Source organism: Acinonyx jubatus, chromosome A3, assembly GCF_027475565.1.
Source record: "Acinonyx jubatus isolate Ajub_Pintada_27869175 chromosome A3, VMU_Ajub_asm_v1.0, whole genome shotgun sequence".
Classification (NCBI taxonomy): Eukaryota; Metazoa; Chordata; class Mammalia; order Carnivora; family Felidae; genus Acinonyx; species Acinonyx jubatus.
This window is the reverse complement of record NC_069388.1, coordinates 65259412-65272370: the sequence shown is the minus strand read 5'-3', so window position 1 is coordinate 65272370 and position 12959 is coordinate 65259412. Positions and strand designations below refer to the sequence as shown.

Genomic DNA, 12959 nt, shown 5'->3' with positions numbered 1-12959 from the left:
TCTGGCCCAGGAGAAACCCAGAGCCCAGGCTGGAGGCTGTGGCAGGAGACAGGATAAGTAGAGATGGTGGGTGAGTGGGGAAGAGGGGCGGGCCTTTCAGGAACTCTGCTTCTTCCTCTTCCCTCTAGCTTCCAAATGGAGCCAGGAAGAAGCAACCGGCTCAGGGCTGCGATTCAGGAGACCCAGGTTCAAGCCCCAGCACTACCATTTACCAGGTGAGTGACTGGCAAATTCTCTAAGGTTCCTGAGTCTAAGTTTCCCTCCTGGGGTGAGAATAAAATCTGACAGTGTATAATATGTAAGTAGCAATCCCAGAACCTGGCCCAGATGCTCAATAATAACTTCATTCTTACCCCTCGGAACTTCAGTTTCCTAAACAGGTTCTTTGTGTCCTCACAGAGGATTGTCAAAAGGTTAAAATTAGCCTACGGATGTAAAAGGCCCCAGGAGCAGTAAGTAGCACACTCTGATTCAAATATCGTCACCACCCCCAGGCATCATGACCACTCAGCTGTGGGCTGTTGCCCTGGCAACCACCCCCTGTCAGTGTTGCCCTCCACCCCCTGGGCGACCCCAAGGATGATGATGGCCACTCACCCCAGCTGGGAGAAGCTGTACAGGGTCTGCCACAGCCGCAGCATTTGTCTGCAGGTCACAAGGGCTTCCTCCGGGCCTTTCAGGACCTGCTCCAGCTTCACCTTGGTGAACATCAGGCTGCAGGGAAGGACAGGAACAGTTAGCACGTCCCTGAGAGGGCCCCCTTTCCCTTGGTCTTCCTCCCAGGCTGGGAACCCAAGGGATTCTGCCCCACCGTGCTGCCCGCTCCTCTCATCCACTTGGCCCCTGATCAGATACTCTCCTGCCCCACTCTCTGAAGCACTGTTAGGTGTGTCTGCTAGTCTTGCTTTGTTTGTTCCTCTTACCCACATCCACGGTATGCACCATCCTCAGTGACCATGTGGCCATTTTTATATTCACACACCCCACAGGCCCCCAGTGAACCTTGTATATGAGAGACCCAGAAAGCAATTGCTCATCCAGGAATGGAGCTAAGCAAGGAACTGAAAAAGAAAGGTTACCTAAAGGGCAGAGTTGTGCTTTAGACCTTGCCAGCGCACAATAAATGCTCAATTAACATCTCCTAAACTGAACTGCAAACTGTTTCCTGACCCTGGATACATGAGGAGTGTCATCAGTCATGTGTTACTTTACCAAAGAATTCTTCACTGGATTTCCTAAAACAGCCAGCTCCCCTTATATGTGCAATAAGATTCAAGTGACACCAAGTCCTATTCAGTCGCCATTTAGGAACACAGTTGCTCTGCAAAGGGAGGCAGCAACTTCAGAATCTCTTTCAACCTGAAAACTGGGCGTCCTCTGAGGTCAGGATGCTGCTGGATGTGGGGATGTGGCCCTGAAGGGGGCTGGGAGGAGAGGGGAAGGGCTGCTCCCACCAGAAGGTGGGACCACAGGAGGGGCCGACAGCTCCCTTCCTCTGTCCTGGACATAGCAGAGACCGTTAGAACACTGCCCACCATAACTGGGGCGGGGGTGGGGGGCTGGGAGACCTGCTGTGCCAGGTGTTGACCTTTCAGTTGTCAGGGAGTATTGGGGTCCCAGGGGAGGGTCAAGGCAGCCGGGGACACTAAGGACATTCAAGGCAGTGGCGATTCACTAATGGCTGTGGAAGTACTGCGTTCTTTATACTGTGGGTACTGCCAGCCACACTGATGCACACCAGCTGCCTGGGCAGCATGTGAACTTGGCTGAGCCACTGAGACCCAAACAAGGCTGTGGCTCTGGTTCTCACTGGGCGGTGAGCGTGAGGCCCTGTTAATCCTGGCATCGCTGTTGGGACAAACCCACATGACTGTCAGGCCCTGTACTTGATCGCTGCCCGGTTAGTTCTGCTGGACCATCTGAGGTTGGCACACGGGCCCTCATAGAAGTGGAGTCCTGCATCTAGACAGGGTGCATCCTGTGATCTGAGGCTGGAGGCACCGTACAGGGAGGCCAGCCTCCACCTGGGAGCTTTCCCCTCTGACCTTTTCACGCACTTGGAGCCCTGGCCTGAGACCTTGTGCTGAGACCTGGGCCTCCAGCCTGATGAAGGACGTTGATGGCCTCACTCTGCTCCTTGCTTCTCACACCTTGTTTTTCTTAGATTGTGACTTGCTGCTACAGAATGAAGATCAGAGTGGAATTTGCCCCAGTTCTCTTTTCAGAGGAGGAGGTTTGAATTCTGGCCAATTATTATTTTTCCTCCTCACCTTTCCTCAAAAATGCATGTGCATTTTCTGCCTCTGCTCACAGGACCCTGGCACCCCCACCCTCCCCTGGCCTCGTCTCTCCATGTTCATCCCCTTTCAAGCTTGACCTTATATCCCACCTTCTCCAGGGAGACTTCTCAGACCCTTAGGATGCCTTGTGCCCTTAGAACATCTACTAGTGAATTGCCTGGCTGGCTTACAGGGAGGCCTAGGGAGGCCAGAAACTGGGGTCCCCACAGTTTAGACTGCACAGGCCTGGGCAGGAGCATGGTCTCTGCATCTTGGTGGGCAGCTGCTGGGGAAAACTGGATCTGCCATCCCTACTCTTCCTTCCTGGATTCTCGAAGGGTCCAACACTCCACAAGTATTAGGAACCTCTGCTTCAGGAATATGGAGTAGAAAACATGATTTCTGCCTTCAAGATAACAATTAGTGCTAAAAATGACAAATTGCCCAGCTAATCAGGTGCTGATTATCAAGTGATAATCAACTGGATCAGACTCAGTGCAATGAAGGAAGAGATAAGGGATCTTGCTGGGGCTGGTGTTTGATGAAAAGGAGGGTGGCTCAGCCAGTTTCAGCTCAGGTCATGATCTCACAGTTTGTGGGATTGAGACCCAAGGGCTCTATGCTGTCGGGCACTGTGCTGACAGCGTGGATCCTGCTTGGGATTCTCTCTGCCCCTCCCCCGCTTGTGCGCACATGCTCTCTCACTCTCAGAAATAAATAAAACCTAAAAGGATTAAAAAAAAAGGATGGTGGGAAGGCACATGGTTGGGAGTTGGGAGAGAGGTAAAGCATTGGGAAGGGGGGAACCAGTGGCTGGAGAAGGTGTTGATGAGGCGTGAAGACCCCTTCCTGCCGGTGTGGGGAACATCCAGGCTCAAGTCCATTCTAAGGCTGCCCTCCCCGCCCCCCTTCAGACAACCAGAGCAGCAGAGTCCCCTGGGCAAGGCCACTTAGGGTGGGGCTAGGCTGGTTCCTGGGACAGCTCCCTGGGCGGACCAGCCCTGAAGCATTGCCCTGGTACCCCATCTCCCCAGACATGCCTCCTCTTCAGCTCCTCTCTGCCAGACCCAGACCCCCTCCTGTTCCCTGCATCCTTGAGAGCCAGGATGAGTGGCAGACCTGACCACACCATGTGCCTAGAACAGAAGTGGCTAAAAGCTGAGCTGGCATAGTGTCTTCTACCAACACAGGCTTTTATCCTCACGGCTGCTGACATTCCATTAGTGTGAGTGACCCAGAACGGAATTTCTCAACCAAACCACATCCTTTCTGGGCTGGGGCAAGCGCTCCAATAGTCACCCTCTGGTCAGATCCTTCACTCCCGGATCCTGGGAGGCTCCAGATTAGCTCCTGAGATCTCCTTAGTATCACAGTTCAGCAGTGCCAAGAGGGAATTTCCTCAACAAAGAACCCTGCCCTGACTGTCCATGACATCAATTCAAGTGCCTTTGTGCAGCCACCTTCCATTCCCGCCTCTCCTCCCATGCCCTTGGGCACCCGCGTGCTGCTCATATGGGTATTAGCAACCTGAACTGGAGGACAGGCTCCTGGACTCATCTGTGTCCTGCTTCATGTCATCACTCTTGCTAGGACTTCCCCTTTCCCTCCAACATCCGGCCAACTCCCAACCAGATGTCACCCTCTGACCTTCTGTGTGTCCCTGTGGGGGTTGTACACATACCCCTTCTGGAGAGCCTTCACTATGTTGGACTTGGTTATCTGCACACCTGCTGGCATGCCTCCAATTCACTGCTGAACTCTCTCCCCTGCCCTCCCCCACTCCCTGTCACAGCACAGGGCTCCTCTCCATCCCCTTGGCCAGGATGGGTGGCCCAGTTCTTTGCACAACAGGACAAGAAGGCTGGCAGAGCACTGGTGTGCCACTGTGGCTGGTGGGCAACACTTTCCAGCCCACACAAGAGGCCAGAGCCTCATCAGAACCTGGTGCTTCCTGGGCACCCCACCCCTTCAGCCCAGCCCCTGGCATGCCTGCTTTATACACCAAAATGAATCTAAAACGTCATTTGAAGAAAGGATTCTGAGACTTGAAAAAAGCCCACTATTTTAATTCGGTGGTTCTAGTCCTCCTCCAGCGTGACCACCCTTGCTCTTCTCTGAATATTCAGTAGTTTTTACTTAGCACTTACACAGTATAGACTTATATCTCTAGATATTATCTATCTATATATGTGTTTTTATATATTTATCTTTTTGCCACATAGGCTTATGAGTTTAATAACACAGATAAATTTATATCAAGCATTTTTAAATTCAAATAATCTGGACACAGTGTGTGTCTGGTCCCGCCTACAGATGGTAAAACTACTATTTATGTTGTCCTGTGTCCCGCCACGTGTCTCCACCTGGATGGCAGGTACTTGCAGGCCAGGGCCCCGCTTCCCACATCAGGGTCCTCCTCGCCTCTCCAGTGCCCGGCACAGAGCCGAGCGCATGGTGTCTGCTTAGTTTGTGAAAATGTGTGTTGTTACAACCATCTGGCCACACTCAGGGGTCTCACAGTCCATGTTAAATCAGAGCTGATTTCTACCACCCCCACTTCCCACTGCTGGGTCTTGGTTAGGAGGTAGGAGAGGAAATCTGTTCACTTGGTGCCTCATAACCGCAGAGTGGGCTGGACTCATGTAGCCAACGAGCAACGTGCCGGCCGAGTCTGTTTTAAGCTGTCTGGAAGCAAAGTTTTACAGAGCCTGGGAAGCAGCAGGGGGTTCTGGGTAGGACATGAAGATGTCTGGCTCCTTGTGATTCAGGGTCTTCATCCTGGAAGACAGTCACCCAGGCAGAGCCAGAAGTACAACCAAGGGATGTCTCTGAGACAGGAAGGCCCAGAACATGGGCACCTAGCAGCCCTCTCACACCCTGACGGAAGCCACTGTGGGAGAGGAATGGCCACGCTGCTGTTCTCAGACCCTGCACTGTGATGTCGCTCAGAGTGGACAGACACTGGCCTAGGAGTGAGAAACCTGAGCCAAAGCCCCAGCTCTGTGGTCACCCAGCAGGGCATGTCACAGGTTCCAGTAAAACAGGAGTGAGGTCTCCACTAGATGAACTGCAATGACCTATAAGCAGCAGCTGAGAAACTGCAGCTGCATTCAGTCCTCAAGCATGGGCCTGCTGAGGCTGTGGGAAGGGACTCTTGCTTTCACACTGCTGGTGTAGGCAACCCGGAAAAGCAGTTTCTAGGCCTCATGCCTCTGAAGGCTCCCAGAAAACCCCTGAACCTCATGGCCTGTTTGGCAAGGCAGGGGGCCCTCCTCGTGGCTCCCGGGACTTAAGAAGGGTGTGAGAAAGGAAGAGGACAGGAGGGGATGGACGGAGCCCCAGCCAACTAGGTTGAAGCACCCCCTCTTGCCAGCACTTTCCTGTGTGTCAAGCTGTGGAAGCCCATACCGAATAAACACCAAGGTCTTACAAGACTGAATGCTCTTCCCACGCCTTGCATCTGAAGGCAGATGTGAAAGCGAGTGTTCTCTCTGGGGAGAGGAAGGAGCAAGAGTCTATGTAAACACACCATGTGCTCTGTCCTGCTGCAGGGGTGAGGCTGCTGAGCCTACAGGCACGAGTCCTGGGTCCTGGACTCCACAGTCCTGTCCAGTCAAAGTGGCATGTGTGCCCTGGTCCTAGTAGGGAGGCCCAGTGAGGCCACAAGGCCACTCTCCAGGAGCCCACACCCTCCCAAAGAATGCTACCTGAGCCATGGTAGTCCACACTGGCCACCTCATGCCCAGGCTGTGTGCTCCCTCAGCCATCATCCTCCCCACACACTTCATCTACCACTGTGCTCTGATCAAGGCAGGGACCTGCCACCTCCTGCATCACCTGCACAGTCCAGCACCCTGGGGGCACGGACAGATGCTCAGCTGACCTGAACAGAGCCAGCCCCTGCTGGACCATGAAATGTCTCAGCCTGGCAGAGTCTGTCTGCAGCCCTCTGCATCTGGGCCAGCCCTCCTCTTGTGGGGGAAGACAGAGACCAGCAAGGCCAGTGTCTCCGGGTGTCACCACGGGGCATCTCTGACCATCTTCCCAGTCGCTCGGGCCAGCAGCTGATGAAGGAGGTTCTCAAAGAATGATGGTCAGCCTGGCATCCTTCTCCTCCCTCTCTTCCTGGGCCCTGCCTGGCCCATGCTCCTGGGGCAGGATCAGCCTCCTAATTATTTGTCAAAAGGATTAAGACTTGGAGCCGTTCCCATCTGAGGCAAAGACAAATCATTTTTCTTCCCACTGCCATAAAGAGGAGATATCTTAGGGTGAGCCTCCTCAGAACTGGGTGAACGTGAGCCTTTCCAAAAAATATATATATTTTTTAAAGAATTATTTTGTAAATGGGGGATATTTTTGTGAAGATGGCTCTAGCTAAGCAAGCAATAGCCTGGGGTCAAAGGTCATCTTGTCCATTCCCCTTTCCAGGAGCCTCCAATCACTTTTCCTGTGTCCCCTCCCTGGCTGCTCCCTCCAGCACCCCATTCCTGGAGGTCGGGGAATACCAGCAGAGAAGAGCTGGCTGCAGGGAAGGATGTGGGCCATGTGGGTGGCAAGCACAACAGGTCCACATTTTCACTTCCATGTTCCTGAAAATGGCTCCCTATAAAATTCTCAACATCTGCAATAAACACCTGAACATGGCCATTGCTGTCTACTGGAAGGACCCACCTCTGGCCCGTGCCTCGTTCCCCATCAAATGGGAGGAAACAGACGGTGCAGGTGCACTCCCAGGCCCTGGCACCTCCTGGCAAGTGCCTTCACCTCCCTGGGACAGTAACGGAACCACCCAGGAAGGCTGCTGGGAGGACTAAGGGCAATAGAGCCTATAAAGGCAGCCCTGGTGCACAGCCACCCCTCGAGACAGGTCTCCTGAGTCCACACCATCATTGCCAGTCTTCCGTAGTGGACCCCGTGACCGGCAGGGAACATGTCTTTCTTCTCTTTGTATCCCCAGTGCCTGACCTAATGTCAACAAATCTGCTGAATAACAGAAGGAGGGTGAGCCACAGGGACTCACTGAGGCCTCTGGAGAGTTGTGGGCATTCCCAGATTCAGAGAAGTCCCAAGAAGACAGGCTGCATCGCCCTGTGGAACTGTTCATTCTTTGTGGTCCCACCAGCCCATCCCTCTGGCTCCTGACCATTGTGGGAGCCTTCCATGGTGGGGGAGGGGATGGCGGCAGGTGTGGCGAATGCACAAAAGGGGGAATTATCTCTTTAAAGGACAGTAATTAGTAATTCTGGCTGATGGCTGTGCTGTGCTGTTTTAATGAAGAGTTCTATTTTTACAGAAAACACATAATTGAGTGAAAAAGCAGGCTATTCTTTGAGTCAGGCGGCCATGCCTCTGGAAAGTCTAACTCCTGGGCCAGGAGGCCAGAGCCTGTACATTGCACCAGGGATACACAGGAATTGGGCCCCACCTTACATGCCCCAGGTCCGACTCAGTGCTGAAAAGCAGGGTCCCAGTCTGATGATTCGAGTCAAACCCTGGTTTCCCTTTTTCTAGCCATGTGACCACCGGGTCAAGTCACTTTAACTTCTCAGAACCTCAGTTTTGTATCTGTAAAATGGGAATGACAGCATTTTATACAGTATTGTATACCGGCCAGGGAGGGGCAAGGGGGAGGGAGGGTTGTTATGTGGAAACAATGCACATTAAGGCCTAGCAGGGCGTTCTTACTTGATAAAGCGCTCGATCCAGGTTTGCCCTACCTGCCATTATTCACCCAGCCTCGATTACGATGACGTACAGTTTGCTTACTTATGCCTTCATTTGTAAAGTGAGAGTAATACGGTTGCTCTATCTCCTGGGGTCCCTGAGGGGATCAGGGAGTTAATGCATTTAGAGTGCTTAGAGCAATGTCTGGTGCAGAGCACGCACTGGGCGCACTGCTGTCTTGTTGTTATCGAAGCACACAGGGTTCGAGCGTCTCAGGGTTGTTCAGCCCGCCACACGGCTTGGGTTCTGGCCTCTGCTCTGCCCTGTACCAGCTGTCTGACCCTGAGATATAATCTAGCTTTCCCATTAGCTTCTTCATCTTTTCAAGTAGGAGGGCTGCAAAGAGCAAAAAGTAAACACACCCAAACAACAAAACAGGGTAAGTGGAATGAGGGCTGTAAGACGCCAACATCCCTCTGGGTTCCCTCCTTCCCTCCAGAGTAACAAACAAAATGATTCCTGTGGTCTACCCATCGGAGGGTCTACTGCGGTGTGTGGATGCCCAGCTGTGGGTCCTCCACAGGGAGGAGGGGGAGGCAGGGTGCAGGCCACAGTCTGCTCTGAAGGTGCTTCCATCACCACGGGGAAGCTCAAACTGTATATCCCAGGCAATCAGGGAACAAACTAGAAGAGAATCCAGTACTCAATGGAGTGGTTCAGTTTTGACCAACAGGAGTGAGGGGTGGGGGGCTTTCAGGGTAGCTAGAGAGGAAGGCTGGCCCAGCAGGGATGAGGACTTGAAAGTGGGGCAGGTTGCCCAGCTGACTAGGCACAGAGGCCCCACCCACGGATGGGAAGGGACAGGGGAAGGGAAGAAGCAGGCCCTCTGGTAGGAGTTGGCTCACCCCCTTGCCCTCATTCAGGCTGTGGGGTCACCAGGATCCAGCACCTGGCTCTAACCAGTGGCCCAGGAAGCCAGGCAGGTCCTGGGCAACACAGGTCACATACACTCTACCAAATTCCATGCCTCTGAGAGACTCCACCAGGGAAATTAACTGGTTAAACTCACACACATGCTCTTTGAGGGTGTTATCTTAAAGTGACTCTAAGAGGAGTGACCTCCCTGAAAGGCCATAGTGAAGCCCAGCTTTCTTCCCTTCCCAGAGACTTACCCCAAACATGGAAGGGACCCTGATGACAGCTCTTAGCTGTAAAAACCAATGATTTTACCTTGGGTCTGGAGGATTAAATGACCCATGTACCCTAATCTTTTAAGGCTCACACTGATCCCTCACCTCTTAATGAATTCATTCAAAGTGAACCGATTTTGGGGCACTTGGGTGGCTCAGTTGGACAAACATCATCTGACTCTTGATTTTGGCTCAGGTCATAATCCCAGGGTTGTGGGGCTGAGCCCAGTGTTGGGCTCCGAGCTGAGCATGGACCCTGCTTAAGACTCTCTCTCCTACTCTCCGCCATGCCCCGCCACCCACCCCCCTTGCCCAACCTACCTCCCTGATAGCCAGCAAGCTTCGGATTCCTGAAATCAGCTCCTCCTTGCTTCAAAAGTCCTGCCTCTGCCTGGAGAATAGCCTCAGGGCATTTCTGAGAGGGTTACCTAAACTCTCTGATGGCTGGCTGCATGGCAAGGCCTTCTTTTTTTTTTTTTTTTTTTCTGTTTATTTACTTATTTTGAGAGAGAGGGAGAGAGAAAGGGAGAGACAGAATCCCAAGCAGGCTCCTCGCTGTCAGCACAGAGCCTGATGTGGGGATTGATCCCATGAACAGTGAGATCATGACCTGAGCTGAAATCAAGAAGGACACTTAACCGACTGAGCCACCCAAGTGCCCCATGGCAAGGCCTTCTTATCTGTGCAGACCCAAGGCTGACCCGGCAGGCCTCCAGGCCCTGCTTCCCTCAGCTACTGCTACCTCCAGTTATCTCCAGATGACTCTACAAACACAAATGCGTGATCTTGAAAGATAACACAAACCATGCAGAGCCTTTCCATAACCATTCAGGAGTGGAAGCACATCCAGAAAGAAGGTCCCTAGGTGGAACAAAGGTAGGCTCCCAACCTAGTATAAGACACCAAGAGGCAAACACCTTCATCTTAGTCTATAATCTCAACCCACTGAGCACACACTTGGGACCCTACGACCACCCACTGTAGCAGGGAGGCCAGCCCTGCCTCAAGGGCAAGAATGCCCTCTCTCCCAGAGGCAGAAAGGCTTTCTCTTGGGGCTCGGCCACAGTGCCTATCTCCAGTAAATGTAAGCCAGGAGATCAGGGAGTGAGGATCAGGAAACCAAGGGCTAAAATCACTTCAACAAGTAAAGAATTCCTTTTGGAAAAAACTGCAAATAATACCTTCCTTTCCTTTCTCTCTACCCCAAACAAACAAAATAACCTGGGTCATCTCCCCGCCTGTCTGAGCACAAGCAGACTGCCATGGGGAGACTGAGGACTCTGTCTGACTACAGTGTCACACAGAGCAAGATCACAGGAGGCTCCACAGAACAACCAGTGAAGGGAAATGCTGAATGTCAAACCAGCTTAGCTGATGAGGAACTGACCTTTGGGGAAGAAAGTGCTGGTGCCAGTGATTACGCCTGGCTTAACACTTCCCTCAGCCACATGGCCTGCAAGTTTAACCCCTGGCTCTTGTCCTCACTGGGGGCTGTGGCGGCCAAAAATGTTTAATGAATCCAGCAAAGTGATAAACTATGTTTGTGTTAATACCTTTGATTCCAGCCCCCTCACTGGAGTGTTGGTATTTTAAGTGTCTTTTTGATCTACTACAAGTCCCTAGTAAGAGCCATCCAATAAACACACTGGGTTTAAGTCAGAAATGTTAAGACAGGCCCGGGACTCTGATCCTTCTGCCTGGTGGAATGCACGGCTAGAAACATATCCCATGCAACCTGAGAAAAAGGTGAGGCAGGCCAGGTAGATCAGAGAAGTGCCCTTGAGGCCATAGTTCACCTTAACTACAATCAGCCAACATCTGGCCCCAGCTCATGCCTAGTTATCAGCTCAAACATTTTCCAAAACAGCCTAGGTTTCCTGGGGGAGATGGCCGTGCCTATAGTTTGTTTATACATGACAAGCTCCAGCTTGTTGAGAGGGCCATATTATTCCTGCACCGGGGGAGTGCGTCCAGACTCTGATACACCTTCCCCTAGGATCTTCCAAGTCCCCCAGATCCTGGGCTGGGCCAGGCAGAAACTCCCAAAAGGGCCTAGCCTGACCCTGCACCCACCAGTCCACCCACAGTCTGGGCTTTCAAAACCGGTCTGGCAGGCTGCCAGACATGGGGTGGGGGCAGTGACTGACAGGCTGGTTATTGGAAAGCTCCCATCATTAGCCTAGGAATTTTGTTTGGTTACCATGGTGACCCTCACTACAAGTGCACTGACTAAAGCACAAGGAATCTGTTACCTAAAACCAGTGCTCATGGAGCCCCAGCTTCAGGAACCATGCTTATCAGTGGTCCGTTCCCCTTGACCCCATATTCCTGCCCCTCCCCAGCAGAGCCTCCCAGCTGCCTCCCCTAGCCTGGATGAGGAGGAAGGACTAGCACAGGCAGCCTCCAGCTCACACAGGACAGAGACCGCTCACATTCCACCGCCTGGTTGGCTTGGAACCCAGGTCCAAATAGGGAGTTTGCTGCCCCCCTGAGGCCCCCTGCAGGCTGGCCAGGGACGGCCCGACCAGCACATGTGTCCAGGGCTTAGTCAGAAGCCCTCAGGATTTCAGGAAGCTGCTCAGGGTGTCTGGTTGCCCCCGTGCCAGGTTCACACTGTCCCCGCGGGGCCATCAGTCTCTGCCTCATCACGTTTCTGCCTTTTAAACACGAGCTCCATTAACTAAAGGTCATCCCACAGCACAGAAATCAAGATCCTCTTTGCTTTTGCTTTCTAATCCCTGAATTTAGGGGGATTTTCAGAAGTTTAGCTCCATGAGGGCTGGGTTTTTCTCCAGGAGTCTTAAGACTGCCTGTAGGAAGGGTAGCATCCGTTGCAGCTAAGGAACTTCGACACCTTCCCAAAGGGCTTCCTGCCTCGGCCTGCACCTCCCTGCCCTCCTGCTAACGGTTCCCTCCTCCAGCTCCAGGCCCATCACACACCCTACCCTCAGCTGCCACATTGCTGTCTTACACTGTTGGTGCACTACCTTCCAGAATGCCCCACACTGCTGTCCTTGAGCATGCTTCTAAACCAACTGTGAGACCTTCTCTTGCCCGAGTCTCACAACAGACCTTGGAGGCAGAGGGAGGCAGGACAGATGTCTTTGGCAGATGAGGAAGCTGCTGGAAGTGGCACAGGTTAAGAGCATGACCCAGTGAGGGCAGGAACCTAACTGTGGCCCTCACGTGGGGACAAGCTCACATGGAAAGGGTTCCATCCCACCCACTGGCATGTCCCCTGTGCCATACCTCCTCTATACTTGACATGTGCCTGCCAGCCTCTTCCTTCATGAAGACAGCCTCTGGGAGCCAATGCACAGGCAGGTTCTACAGAAAAGAGCCTCTGAGAGGCCTCAGCCACTTAGGAGCACACTGTGGGGAGCTCTTAGGGTGGCATACACACCTCACTGGGGGCACTGAGGTCAGGGTGAAGGGGGTTTGATCTTTTTGTTTGACTGCAATGATATTTACTGGACCGGCTGTTGAATTCTCTGCCATGGCAACAGCTGGAGCCACACACAGCTTGTTCCCAGCACAGGGAGCAGCTGGGGGACCAGGATGCAGTTTTAACTGAAAGAGCAATGACATTTGTCAGTGATCCCTGGCCGGTAATGGACTCAATGACATTTCCTGCTAATCCATGGGTTTTTGTGCTCTGTGGTTTCATCTGTGGGGAATAGTATCGCCTTATTTGCAAAAAGCCACGGTCATGCTCTATGGCCACCCCACAGAGCTACATGGTAGGTGGATTTTCCACACCCACTCCCAACTTCTTATATATGTATTTTTTTTTAAAGGTTGATTTTTTTTTTTTCTTAATTTTAAA

The 12959-nt window shown here is 52.6% G+C and overlaps 1 protein-coding gene across 3 annotated transcripts in view; it reads right to left on the bottom strand.

The window, feature by feature from the left end:
• The window catches only part of TTC7A (tetratricopeptide repeat domain 7A), a 119827-nt gene that overhangs the window by 26986 nt on the left and 79882 nt on the right, over positions 1-12959 (bottom strand). For all 3 annotated transcript variants that reach the window (XM_027072511.2, XM_027072513.2, XM_027072512.2), the window contains one exon: positions 598-714. In XM_027072511.2, coding sequence (XP_026928312.1) covers positions 598-714 — 117 coding nt within the window. The remainder of the gene's footprint in view (positions 1-597; positions 715-12959) is intronic.